Source organism: Panthera uncia (assembly GCF_023721935.1).
Source record: "Panthera uncia isolate 11264 chromosome C1 unlocalized genomic scaffold, Puncia_PCG_1.0 HiC_scaffold_4, whole genome shotgun sequence".
NCBI lineage: Eukaryota > Metazoa > Chordata > Mammalia > Carnivora > Felidae > Panthera > Panthera uncia.
The window spans coordinates 100944373-100958640 of record NW_026057585.1 but is presented as its reverse complement, the minus strand read 5'-3'; the positions used below and the strand labels follow the sequence as shown (position 1 = coordinate 100958640).

General features: G+C 56.2%; 1 protein-coding gene across 1 annotated transcript in view; it reads right to left on the bottom strand.

Moving 5' to 3' along the window:
• The window catches only part of NPHP4 (nephrocystin 4), a 109718-nt gene that overhangs the window by 63202 nt on the left and 32248 nt on the right, over positions 1–14268 (bottom strand). Inside the window, exons 8-10 of the mRNA XM_049618928.1 lie at positions 6075–6211; positions 4008–4189; positions 3192–3318 (exon numbers count right to left, since the gene is read on the bottom strand). Coding sequence (XP_049474885.1) covers positions 3192–3318; positions 4008–4189; positions 6075–6211 — 446 coding nt within the window. The remainder of the gene's footprint in view (positions 1–3191; positions 3319–4007; positions 4190–6074; positions 6212–14268) is intronic.

Sequence of the window (14268 nt, the reverse complement as noted above, 5' to 3'; positions counted from 1 at the left end):
AAACCCTCAAGACACCTCTATTTCCAAGTTCTACAAGTGCAAATTCACATCATTTCAGAATAAATCAAGGCATGATTCGCACACGCCCGATACAGATCGTCAAAATGTTCGGCTCTGAGGAATCCCAGGCACCTGGCGAGCACCCAGATCTTTGTTATAGGGACTTGTCTTGTCCAGAGAATACCAGCAAACACGTAAATAACAGACCAGCTCACCTTCCCCTTCTAGACATCCGGGAGGTATTCTGCCACGTGACTCCAAAAAAAAGGGCTGTTTTGATCCCTGGCAGCCCGTGGGGGCTGGCACTTCTGACATAAAAATGCAACAGAGGACCCTGGGCCTGATTGTTTTTACGGCTGCCTTCGTTCTGTGTCTGTCTCTCAGGCCCTGGGAAGTCTGCTTTCTCGGCAAACGCTGATGGAGCCCACACTCCCGCAGCTGCCAGCGTTCCAAAATGCACCGCCCCGTGCGGGCACACTGTCCCCACGCACTCAAATTCCCGGGAAGGAAGCTGTCTGGTGGGAACAAGTACCCCTCCGGCTCTTCACCGCCAGCCCAAGACAAACCACCCAGGCTTCAGCTGTGCTGGCTAAACACAAGATGCGAAAGCCCCACAGCGGACCGCCACCAAGGGGCGTGTCTTCTCAAAACCGTTTCTCTAGTTTGTTTTTAGTGACCGAACAAAACACTCAGGACCAAAAACTTCTCTCAGACACAGGTGACTGGGTGTAAGCTGAACACACTCCAGCCCAGATGGTGTCTCCCCCTCCGGATAAACCAGGTAAAAGTGACCCGTCTCACAAAGGGCCTCAGGAGACTGAGGCCCGTAGCTCCCGGTCCAAAGCAGGAGGAGTAACGGAACACGGGGTTAAGGGACGCGGCCAGGCCATCCTGACAACAGGTCGCAGCACAAAAGGCAGCATCCGTGAGGGAGACGACCACGGCTGCCCCAGTCGTGCAGGAAGACCTGCTTCAGAAACCGTTTTCCAAAGAAAAGTACAGTTAGCTTTCTGGCTCTGCCAGTTCCGATTCAGGAAAGGAGGCGAAGAATGTGCACGCGGGCTGCCTGGGCATGGATCGGGTGATAGTGGAGAAACCCGCGTTAGGCGTTTAGGCGCGTCGACGGTTTTGCAGCGGTGTTTTTAAGCCCCACCGTTAGGAGACACGTACCGAACCGTTCAGAGAGGCAGCAATGGGCTGTCTGGAACCTACGCGTCTGACCGTGAGCAGGTAACTTCTGGGTCCACCACAGGCTTCTCCCTGCCATCGTATTTGAAATCTTCCACAACGAAAGGGTTAAAGGAAGAAAAGAAACGTACGTGCCACGACGTTCACAGTAATGAAAGCAGATCGTGACTGGATTTTGCTTGAAAATAAATCAAAACGGACTGTGGGAGTCGGTACAGACAGCAGAGGGCAGCGCACACAGGTGTAACACCACTGGGCCACCCGGTTCATTTCACTGTTCGCCGTCTGCCTCAGTTCGTGTCTGAAGCATCCGCCATACGAAGCTGTAACTCAGGGAAGGAAGGGGAGACCTACAGGCGGAACGCAAGTGAAGAGTGTGCCCCACGACGGCCCAGAGAGGGTCCCAGGGCGAGCTGGCTGCGGCCTGTCCCCCCACCCCCCCGGGCCACACCCCACCACCTGCCACGGGTTAAGCATTTCCATGAAGAGTTAACAAAATAACAAAGTGTCACATGAGACACATCCCTTTCTGCTTAGGTGCTTTGTAATCGCAAGCAAATCAACACTATATGCGACACTTATGTTACATCATTACGTGGTATGACCACAATCAACATTCTGGCGGGACACCATCTACGTAAATGGGACACGGAGGGCGCCACGTCTCCCACCGCCACCCACGTCCTCCCAAGGGCAGCTCGGGGGTTCCAGCCCCTGAAGGCCCTCCCTCCCCGCAGAACCCGCCCCCCACCCAGGCCCAGGATGCCCACCCCAGGCAGCCAGGCACGCTCACACACGGTTGCATCTTAGATACAGTTCCTGGTAATAAATAAAGAAAAGCAGACCTGGGAAGGACACAGTGTGACCGTGTGTCCAGCTATAATCAGAACACCTGCCTCCAGATTTGCTCACCTGATCAGGACTCTCAATTATGCTGATCTGAGGTGTGGATGGCAGAGAGGTCAGCTCACTGCTGCCAGAGAACATGAGAAAATACAACAGCCCCTCCGCTCAGCACCCCGCTCCCCTTCCTAAGGCGCACCCCGGGGCCGTGCTCAGTCCCGCTCCTCAGACCAGCCACCATGGAAGGTACCCGGTCATCCTTGTTTTGTTTTTGACCTACTTGTTAAATTGATAACTTGCTTTTTCAAACAGAAACCGGAATCTTAAGTGTGGCATGATTTGGGTTTTCCAAAGAATCGACCTCCATGATGTAAATGATGTCTGTATGCTATACCGTGACCTCTGAATAAGGCAGGGGTGTGGGTACCGACCCCCACATGGTCAAAAACCTGCGTGGAACTTTTGACTCTCCAAAAACATAACTGCCAAAAGCCTACAGCTGACCAAAAGCCTTACCAATAACAGAAACAGTCGATTAACACATGTTTTGTATGTGTACGTATTATATGCTGTATTCTTACAGTAAAATCGGCTGGAGAAAAAAAAAAATGTCATTAAGAAAATCGTAACAAAAAAAAGAAAATCATAAGAAAAAAATACACTTACAGTACTCGACTGTATTTACCAAAAAACACCTGTTAGAAGTGGATCCTGTGTTGCTCAAGGGTCAACCGTATTTCTTCCAACTGAACCCTACAAATCCTTGCTCTTAGTTATGAGATAAGCACATTATCAAGTCACTGTAAGACATTTATCACTTGTCCAGATTCAAGCTTTACTACACTTAATATCATATGAAAAATACATTAAGATGAACTCAGTTTCCAAAATAAGTATCAATCTGGTAATTGTGAATTAACGCTGTGGTCATGCCCACCTGTTGCACTCTTTATTACCACCGGCTGGCAGAGCGTCCTATCACCACAGAGACGGGAAATGACAGTGACAAAGCGATCACTAGGGAGAAGTGTTTTCTAGGCTCACGATCGCGATCTACACCTGTCACCCACACTGCTAATATTACGCTGCTCTTAACAGAAACAACATTAGTGGCGACTTTGTTGACTCTCAGGGCACGGAGCCCAGGGCCGGGTTCTCACCTTGCCGTCTGCCCCTGAAGGGCTGTTGAACACGTACTCCAGCTGAAAGACGATGGCGAACGCAGGGTGACGGACCAGCTCACGGAGTCGGAGGCGGCTTCTCAAAACTAGAGCCTGGTTTCCAGAGCTGGGTCAAGAACAGGGCAGAGGCACGTCAGGCTGTGCCCCGCTGCCCTGCACCCACCTGGGCGCCGGGCGCTGCTGGTGCAGAGTCCCCCCCTCCCAGCAAGACCACTGGGCTCTTCTGTGTGTCCGGCCCCCAAGGCAGTTCCCAAATCAGAGCCTTTTCAGGTGCCTCAGTCAACACCTAAACAACAATTTCCAAACTGCCAGAGCGTATGTGAGGAGGACGGAACGGTACGGCTGGGTCTCCAGGGAGGCTCGTCCTCCAGGGCGCCTGCCTCTGCCCAGACTCTCACGCAGCACTCCTCGGAGAGGTCTCAGGTTCTGACCTGGGAGGCACAGGACTCAACAGGATGCAGACCGTCCTGCCTGCTGGTTCTCCATCATGGGAGAAATGGATCACAGGCACAGCTGGGGGAAAGCGTGCCAGGGTCTCCTCAGACCCTAAGCAGCCATAGCACGAGGCATCTCTAATAGCACAAATCAGGATTTTCCCAAGCTTATAACACTGAGGTCTGCTCCTGATGGGTACAAGTCGTCAAGACAAAACAAAGTCAGCCAGGAAGAACCCCAGGTGGGCGGTGCACACTTCTCGTGCAAAAACAAATTGCATTTCGCTTTGATCCCAGGTTACATGCACACTCATACCTCCTACCCCCGCAGGACCAGACCTCACGTCCCTGGGGACAATACCTGGCCTTTGAAGAAGAGCCAACTTTCCTGCTGAAACTGGCAGAGCGCGTCAAGGCCACGTCCATCTCGGGCACCAGCACCACGACCTGCGGCCTCTGCACGAAGCCCAGACCGTTGTGCACACCCACGCACAGGCGCCGCTCCAGGATCTCCAGCGTGCCGCCGTCCCGCGGAATGCCCTCCTAGGAAAGCACGCAGGAGACAGAGTAAGTCCCTCCGCGGGAGGGCGGAAGCTCCCGGGGGAGGGGCAAGCAGAGAGAAGAACCTTCAACAGAAGTTGCAGGAGTTTGCAGATCAGATGGTGCTGAGTGAACAGGAGTCCAAGCAAATGACAGGCAAATAAGGCCATCGAAACTACTGGCCTTAGGCCATTTTCTAGGTAGTTTCAGCTTTTCTCACAAGGACAGCCTTCTGGGAGCAATGCACCCCGACACCACCTCCCCAAAGACGCCCGAATCGTTGAACTCTTGCTCAGGCTTCCACGGCTGAGCTCAATTCTCAAGGCGCACCAAACAAGCAAGCAGGGACCCAGGCCCCAGGGTGCAGGAGCCCACCGCCCCCCGAGGCACCTCCGCCCTCCCTGACACTCAGACACCGGAGACTTGGGCACAAGGGGCAGCAGGAACAGGGAGCATGTTTACGTGGGAAGTCATAAACCAATAAACATGGACTCTGCCCCAAAGTGATCGCGGATATTAAAGTGTTTCATCTTAACAAAAAATGTACAGGCACTTTAACAAATGAGCAAGGATAGTCCTCCAGGCTATTACTGTTTATTAAATTGTGTGATCGCTGCAGAACGGTCCCTGAATTTTCAAGTTTTCTTCACTGCCCATTAATCAAGCTGAACAGACCTAAACTCAGCCTATGAGTAATGAAAATAAAGCGATGGAGGTAAGAGACCAGCTACCAGTTGGGTAGGAACAAAAATACAAAGCAGTAAACCACGTAAGAAAGTGATTTTTACGGGAACACATAGAATTCAACGCTGATGCTCCTAAAGCAGCTCTCCCCTCACGCAATCCACTCTGAGCAGCAAGAACACAGCGGGAACCACAGCAAGAGAACGTGCGCTGCTATGGTTCCACCCTGTTCTCTGCTTGCGTTTCCGTGTCGTACGACACATCACGGGGAGCTGCCTTTTCGAGAACGGGTAGCGAGCACAGAGTCCGTCTCACCCGTGCGTGCCGTACTGCCACGGAGCGCCGGGGGGGCACCCGCTGGTGGCATCACCCACCGTCACGGCACGTGAAGACTGAAGGTCCGTGACGGGACGGCACGGTGTGAGGCACCTCGGCTGCAGCGGCGAACCAGCCAAGTCCCTGTCCTCCGGGTGCCAATACCCACCGAGGGGACGACGACAGAGGAGCGGACAGGTAAGGAGACCGGGTGCTCTCGGGGAGGGCCAGGCACCCGGAGAAATGAGCCAGGGGGCGGGAGGGGCCGCGGCCTCAGCAGCACGCTCAGGTGGCCGGTCAGGACAGCTGGGTTTGCACAGAGACCTGAAGCCTGAGAGGAGCCACGTGAGGGTCTGGACACAGAATGTCCAGGAACGTGAGCTACGTGTCCAAAGGTCACCGTAGGGACGAGCTATGGCCCGTGACTGCCCGGAGTTTATGGGAATGTGTCACACGGGCAGGCGGAACTGGACACTGTGAGAGGAAGCCCCGTTCACAGAACGCGGCTCCACTGGGATAAAATGACAGATTTCTAGTCGTCTCCTTGGAATGAGCCAAGAATCTCGAAAACGGCCTTTGTAAGTGCAGAATGTTTTACTGGTTTCCCTATGCTCATTTGGAGGTTTAATTTATTTTTAAATGAAGACTGTTTTAAGATATAACAAAACCAACGTTAGCAGCTTACGGTAACAACACCTTTGTCACACCGAAGTTAAGACGACAGGCTAGATGTCCCTCTTCGGCCACAAAGAGGGAGCACACGGGACCGTGTCATCAGGGGCTGAGCCGTCCACCCTGGTGGCATCAGAGGCCGGCAGCACCCCCATCTCTGCCCTGCCCTGCCCGCGTCTCTGCTGATCAGATGAAGTTCCCTGATGGAAGACAGTACCTCCCGGAAGCGATCACTGACGAGGAGTTCCAGAAGCTCTTCCTCAAATTTCTCCAGGGAAGGATAGAGCGTGAAGAACAAATCATCCAAGTCCCACGTGACAGACTTCTGAAGGCGAGGCTTTCGGAGGGCGTCCCCTGAAACAATGAGGGGGCTCGTGTAGAGTATCCGCGGGGAGGCCACGAGGGGGTCCAGGGCTCTCCCCCACCGAGGGCCAGGCCGTGGTGCCCGCCCTCCGGGCAGAGGAGAGACCACGGGCACGGCACTCAGACCGAATCAGAACCCACCTCCGTTCGCACGGAGACACCAAGCTGATTCAACAAACCCAGATTTCATTTACGGCCCGATTTCTCCCCCCACCCTCCTCCAGACACACGTTTTATAATTCAGCAATCCAAAGAACGCAGACTACAGAATGCAGGCTAACATCTGTTCCTTTCGGTTTGGTTTCCCTTTGTCACTGACTTCCTCTCCAGCGAGAACCCAGCCAACGATGCCGTTTCTTATTTTTGTACATTTACCTTGAACCATTTGGAAACATGCAGAAATACTCACGAGCACATTAAGGCAACAAGCAAAAACACTGTCTGGGCTGGCACCGCCAGGCAAGAGCCCCCATCCCAGACTAGGAGCTCCATGAGGACAGAAGGGGACGGTGGATCCTGGCATCCAGCTCGGTGCCCGGCTCAGAACAGGTGCATAAACCCTCGGCCTCGAGGGGCGCGGTCAGATCTGTGCAGAGCCCTCCCCTCTGGGCTGTGGCACAAAGACCAGGGCAGCAGGACAAAAGCCAAGCCCACTGCTTCCCTAGGAGCCCACAGCCCAGGCTCTGGCACCATGGCCCCAATCCCTGCATTCGATCTTCCTGCCCTGCCGCCCTCTTTGTCTCTTCCCGAGCTTCTACAAGCAAGAATTAAGGTGCAAAGTCAGACTTTCAGAGCCAATTCCGAAGTCAGAGAACGAAAACAATCGATGTGAGACTGGCGGAGGAGAGCACAGTGAGATCCCCCCGACGTCCTGCGGAAGGTCAATCAGCACAGCCAGAGGGACCCCGTCGTTGCCCCCGTGTGTGCCAAGACCCTTAAAAATATCCACAGCCACCTTCTGCCTCGGTGATTCCACTTTCTCATCCTATTCAGCAAAATTAATCAAACGTAGAAGCAAAGCTTTATGTGCGAGAATACTCATGAAACCTGATTTATAACAGAAAAAAAATAAGAAACTACCTAGCACTCACTAGTGGGGGGTGTTGAGTAAACTACTGTGTGTCCATTTAAAATGAGAATGAACTCATATCACCAAGGATTACTTAATGACTGAAAAGCAATCATAGCATCGTAGGTGAAAATAATACACATAAAATTGTGCATTAGACCCTTTAGTGCCAGTTTCACTTAAAAATCTATGCACGTACAAGGACACATAGATACCTGGGGGCAGTAATCGCAGATTATTCCATTTCCTTCTTTACGGTTTTTCTACGCCTTCCCCGTCACAAACACACATCAGATTTGATGCTTCTGAGAAATTTTCTGCTTTCCTTTGTAACTTAAAAAGGAGCATCTGAAGCTGGTTGGTTGATGAGTCAGAACCCATTAAAAGTGCAGGTATAATTACTCACAATGGCCAGAAGGTAAAAATAACCCAGTGTCCAACAGCAGATGAACGGATAAGAAAAACGTGGTCAACCCACACGTGGAATATTCCCCAGCCTTCAAAGGGAAGGAAATTCTGACATGCGGATGATCCTTGAAGATGTTATGCTAAATGAAGTAAGACAGTCACAAAAAGGGCGAATCCTGGGTGATTCCACTCACGCGAAGTACCAGAAACAGTCAAAGTCAGAGACAGAACGCAGAAGGGTGGGCGCCAGGGGCTAGGGGGCGGGGGTGGAGAGTGTAGACAAGGAAGTTCTGGCCGTGGATGGTGGGGGTGGGTACACGGCAACGTGAATGTACTTAATGCCACAAAAGTGCACGTTTTAAGCTGCTCACGTGGCAAATCTCATGCCATATCGACTTTCCCACAATTTTTCTTTAGAGTCCAACCTTTCTCGAAATGGTCCAGCAAGTGTCTGAGGCAGATTCTGAATGGACACCTTCCGTCAGAGGAGGAGGAACCACATGTTTGCACAGCCTGGCCCCGAGGAGCAGAAACCACAGCCCCAGGGCCGCCCCCCACACAGGCCGACGGGCCACACGGGATTGCTCACGCAGGATTTCAGAGAAGACGAGGCAGGGAGGCCACCGCCCTCCGGAGGCAGAGAAAGGAGGAGCAGGGACCGATCCCCGGCCAGTCGGACCCGGGCAGGTGGCGCCCAGGTGAACGAGCAGAGCGCCAGCGGCGACGCAGACCGGGAAGCGAGCGAGCAGACGCAGCAGGAAGTTGAGGAAAAGGAGGACAACGTAAAAGCGAGTCTGTTATCTCGTTCTTTTTATAGGCTCCACGCTTCCCGTCAAGTAGAGAGCAAGGGCATGTTAGTCACTCGCCCACACGGTGGGCAAACAGGCTCAGTCCTCTAGCGGCCCTGGTGGCACCCTCAGCACACGGCCGGTGCCCTCTCCCACAGTCACCAGAAGGAACACGTTGCCCGCACACACATGCTGCCTCGGAGCACAAGCAACTCCTTCGCGGGTCACCGAACAATCCCTCCGCTCTTGACTGTGGCTGAACTGTCGGCCAACACAGCCGGCCAGAGACAGGGGCCAGTCCTGAGGGCTCCAAGGGGGCACAGTGGCCCTCAAGCTCCCGGTGAGACCCCCCACTACTGGCCTTAATGCGGTGGGACCACTTCACCCTGCCCCCGACCTGGGCTCTGGTCACTGGCCCGAGGCACCCTGGGGTGGGGGGACAACCAGCTGTGCCCAGCGCCCTCCCACCTGATTATCCTGTGCCAGCAATGAAGAAGGGCGCCGTCACCCTGCACGACACGGCCCGCGGGCAAGGAGGAAGGGAGCAGCCACACCGCATGACACAGCCTGCCGGTCACCTTCTAGGTGCGGAGAATAACATGCCCTCAGTGCCCGCCTCTCCCAAGTGCTAAGCCTTGTTTCTGCAGAAACACAAAGGGGAAGCCCCGGGGCCCACCCACCATGACCTGCTTCTCCCCGAGCTACTGCTGGGCAGCCCCCAGGCCACAGGTCCTTCCGGGGTTCCAAAAGCACCACTGACCGTGGAAAGACAGCCCTGTCTGCAGGCTGCAACCAAACAAAAACCTTGGCCCAGGACCAGGGGCATCACAGCCAGGACAGAGCCACGCGTGCAGTGGTCGCTCAGAGCACGACAGCCAAGCGGCTCGACAGGAAGGCAGAAGTACAGGAGGCACCGGGGAGCAGGAGACAGAAGAACAGGGTGGAGAGGCGCACCGGCAGCGACACAACAGCTCCAGGGCCCAACGTAACACCGCGATGGCGACAACAGACCAAGGACAGGCCGGCCACCAGCAGGCCACCACAGGCCACAGCAGGCTCGGAGCCACATCTGAGACGCAGCAGACGGGGACGGGCTGGGCCCTGCGAAGCACAGGGGATGGTCACCAAACCAGGGCCCGTCAGCAGGAAGAGAACAGGCTGGCGGGGGGGTCTCCATTTCCCTGGGCCGATGCCACCGCCCGCCGGGGAGGGTCCGTGCATCTTCCCGGCAGTCAGAATGAACTGTGCGCCTCCTGGAACCAGGGAGGGTAGCGGGGAGGTGACGTGCGCTCCGGGGCCGGGGCCCGGGTGTGAACCCCAATTCTAATCCTCAGCCTCCTCAGCTGCGAAAGCAAGGTGACAGCGCCCACCGCGGGACGGCGCTGTGGGGACCGAGCGAATACGTCAACGCTGTGCCCTGGAGAGGAGCCACGAGCTCGGAGTCACAGGCTCCTGGGAAAGGGCGCACACATATGTGTACGTACCTCCCAGACTGTCATCTTAAAGCCTCAGCACGGCTCATCCCGGGAAGAGTCTCTTCTCTCTATCTTACAAAGGCAAACGGGGCTTGGACAGCTAAGTGACTGGCCCGAGGCCACCCCACTCACAGGAACGTGCATGAGGGAGACTCAAATACTCAAGCTGCTGAGCACACGTCCACGAAGGGCCAGGCAAGTACCGTGAGGACTTCAGGGAACGAGTGGATTCGCAAATGCAGAATCCGTGAGTAACCAGGGCGGGGAATGCTGGGAGCAGTGGACTCAGGCAGAACTTGGGGCGCTGGCTGAAGCCAGCCCTTGCAGAGACGGGCCAGAAGCACAGACGGACGGACAGACTCACGCTGTGTGCTGCCGCCACGGCCCATCCCGCGGCGAACCCGCTCCCCCTCGCCAATCGCCCACGTACGTAAACTGAAATAAACTAAATCGGTGGGGGGCGCGGGCCATTTCCCAGACAGATCTCCCCTGGGATGAGTCCTTCTGGTACCACAGCTCAAGGGGTGACAGCGCGGCAGCGGGGGCGAGCCCCGGGTGTTAGGAAGGGGGCAGGGCCCAGCGCTTCTGGAAAGGGCCCGGTCCGGCAGGAAGCAGGCTCTGCACAGCCTCCCCATGACAAGAGCCATCAGCGACAACAAGAAGAGCCATGACCCGGGGTGCCTGGGTGGCTCAGTCGGTTGAGTGTCCAACTTCGACTCAGGTCACGATCTCACAGTTCATGAGTTCAAGCCCCATGTCAGGCTCTGTGCTGACAGCTCAGAGCCTGGAGCCTGCTTCAGATTCTGTGCCTCCCTCACACTGCCCCTCCCCCGCTCATGCTCACTCGCTCTTTCTCTCTCAAAAATATACAAACATTAAAAATAAATTTAAAAAAATAATAATAAGAGCCATGACCCTGGTCTCACAGTGAGGAAGAGCGTCCCAGGCACAGAAGGGAGGGAGGAGGGAGGAAGGACACCTCTTCCATCAGGACACCAGGCTGAAGAGCCGTATCTGCACTGGCCACATAGAACCTTCTAGAGCCTGAAGGACCCGGGAGGCAGGGCTGGCTGGCATCCGGCAAGCTGTCCCCGGGCCATGTCTTGTGAAAGGCACAGGCTCCAGAGAAGGGCTCTCAGCAAAGCAGGCCTCCCCGGATGCTGTACCGCAGAAGGCAGCCCCAGGGCGGCCACAGCAGAGGACAGTGTCCCATGGAGAAAGGACAAGAGGTCCTGGGCTGAGCCCTTTCCAAGTCCTTGGCACTGGGCTCCACCAGCCCGGTCATCTGCTCCCAAATGCATCTCCGGGACAGGTCCCAAGAATGTCCCCCATTTTATGGAGAAAACGCAGCAGCAGAGACTGGGAGAGGTTAGGAAACTCAGGGCTCACCCCGCGGCCAGGAGTGGAGCCACGCTCACCAAGGTCTGTCGGCCCCACTGGACGGCTCCAACACCACCGTCTGTATGTACTTGCTCAGTGCACCACCCACCTCAGCGGCCAGGATGGATGGAGCCTCGGCAGAGCCAACCTCCCCAGGGGGCAGCTCTTGGCCCTCATGCTCTGTAACTGGGCCTCGCTTTCATGTGTCTGTTGCCAAGCCTTTGGGTACAAATCTATTTCCCCAAAATAGCACTGCTCCTATGGGAAACAGACCCATTTCCCTCAGGGATTCCCACACACGCACTGCCGAGAAAATGGAGGTTACAGGTGCTGAACGAGCAAGAATTCCCTCCTAGTGACATCCTTCGGGGAGGTGCTCGGAAACACCCCCAGGTGCCCAAGGAGCTCCCCACGAGGTCCCAACAGGGTCCACAACCTCCCGGGGACACAGCTCTCCTGGAAGGATACTGGATCCATCAGAACGCACCCTACCACACGAACAGCGCTGCAAGAGAGGCAACGGGAAGAAAGGAGGCTGGGACGTGGCGCTTCCACAACACCTGCTGCCTCCGATGGCCGTGGTGAGGCGTGGGGTCTGCCCCTGCTGAAATACACCCAAGACACGAGCCCTCCACCAAGAGGCGCGCGCCGTGCCCTCACCCCTGCTCAGGGCCTGCGCACGCAGATACACCCAGTGAGCTTTCCTGAATCCCAGACAAACCAGAGCATCAGTGGCCAGAGAAGGTATAAAGGTGCACACCACGCTGGGGGCGGTGGTTTTCTCTGGGGCGGTTCCCTGGGGACTGAGGCCGGAAGGAAGACTACCTTTGTTGTGTTAAAACTGGAGCTCACACAGGGCAGGAGCCCGCTCTGGGGGCACCGCCCTGCCCACCCGCGCCCCGCGCTCACATGGGGCAATCCAGAAGCCGAATCCCCTCCTCACAAGGATATGAGTGGTCTGGGAGCCTGGGAGAAGAACCCCGCAGCCGCTGAGGTGCCTGGATGCCGTCTGCTGAAATGCACCGTCAGCAGGTCAGGGGGCGGGGAAGCAGCATCTTTAAGGAGCACCTCAGGGCATTCCTGAGTGGGGACACCAACCAGAGCGGGCCACCATGTGGTAGCCGAGGGAGGGTCCACGGGGAAAGGCCACTTGCGGGGCGTGTCTACAGGAGCGGACATGCAGGAGGGCGGGGCAGGGCCTTCCCAGTACAGAGCGGCCACTGAGTGAAACCAAAGGGAGGGACGAAGGAGGAAGGCAGTGAGGAAGGAAAGGTGGGAGGCAGGTCACCAAGGGGGGTGTTCAAAGCGGATGAAGGGGTCAGAGAGCCACTGGCCTGCGGGTCAGGGAGGACGAAGGCTCACTGTGAGGACGGCCGTGGGGGACGCGCATGCAGCAGGGACACCTCAGCGGCAGTCTTCCTCGGCCTCTCTGCCGCACACACATTCCCGGGACTCACAGCATCCAGACCACCTCTGTGACCTCCACACAGGTCTCCCCGGAGGCCCCGCCCCCCCGACCCCCCCCAACCCCCGCCCAGATGCCGCCGAGTCACAGCTCACTCCCACTGAGGCCCTGGCAGAGGTCCATGGCCAAGTGCTCTGCCATTGCAGTGGTGGCAGCTGGCTGGGTGTGGGGGGAGCGGGAGGCCCCCTGCTTTCCTCCAGCTAGAAGCACCATGGGATGTGGGCCCAGGACCCCCACACCTCCCTGAGCACCTGGTGAGGAAGCCTCGCTAGGGACTCCGTTCCGCCCTGGCGTGGGCCCGTGGCCTTCGGGCCCAGTTCTAGAAAACGGGCTTCCCGCTTACACTGATGACCAGCTTCCACTGCACTCAGCCACTTTATGCAAAGCTCTGCGTCTGCTCCAGGGCCGGATGAGCTACCCGAGCCCTCTCCCAAACCCATCTCCCGAGACCACCTCCCACGCCGCCAGAGGCAGCCGCACGGCACCGGGCCCGTGACCGGCTCACAGCTCTGCGGCCACGAGAGCAGGCCAAGGAGCCCCAGGGCAGAGACTCGCTCGAAGCCAGGGCGTGGGGGCTCTCCTTGCAAGCGGCAGCTTTCAGGGGCACGTGAACAGTCACCCTGGTGCTGATGCGGCTGTCCAGGCCCGTCACACAGAAACAAGGGAAAGGTCAGAACCGAGCAAAGAACAGAAGACAGAGCGAGGGAGGCTGCATGGATTTCCTAGTTGCAGAGAAGAGACGATAGACCGACAGCACCTGCTAATCTGCACAGATTCTGAAAGCGTCCCTCGAAGGGAAGGCCTGCCTTTCTTCCGGGGAGTGACAAGGAGCCACCAGAACAACCACAATTAAGACCTGTCTTTTCCAGTCCCTCCCAGGCTGAAAACCACTCTTCAAAAGTCAGTCCTCACACAAAGCGGGGAGTCAAACTAGGGAAATGGGGAGAAGGTCGCTGACTGTGTCGCCATATCCTGGTCGTGACCTCATGTGACAATTTGGGGCAAACTGGGCAAAGGACACACAGACTCTCCTTGCATTATTTGTTAAAACCACATGTGAATCTGGAATGACCTCAATAAAAATTTCCGTTAAACACGGCTCAATCCTCCTGTACTGTGGCATTTCCCAAGCAAACAAACATCCATGTCCCCACATGACAGCAAAATAAAGTCAGACCCTCTGCAAACTGCATGTGAATTCCACCACGGAAGCCGGTCCCAGTCCCTGCCTTGGCCCTCCCAGGGCGATAAAATGTCACCCAGCAAAGAAACCCTTTTCCAAGACTGAGTCACAAAAGCCCAGAAGACCCTGGGCAGGATTTATAACACAGACCGTAACCGCTGTCAGGACGCAAGCTGAGGGCCGCAAGGCCGTGAGCTAGATTTTCAACCCGGCATCCTGCACGTGAGGAGAAGGCTGAGCACAACGGGTTTCCTTTCTCAGAGTCTCAGGTGGTCACCGG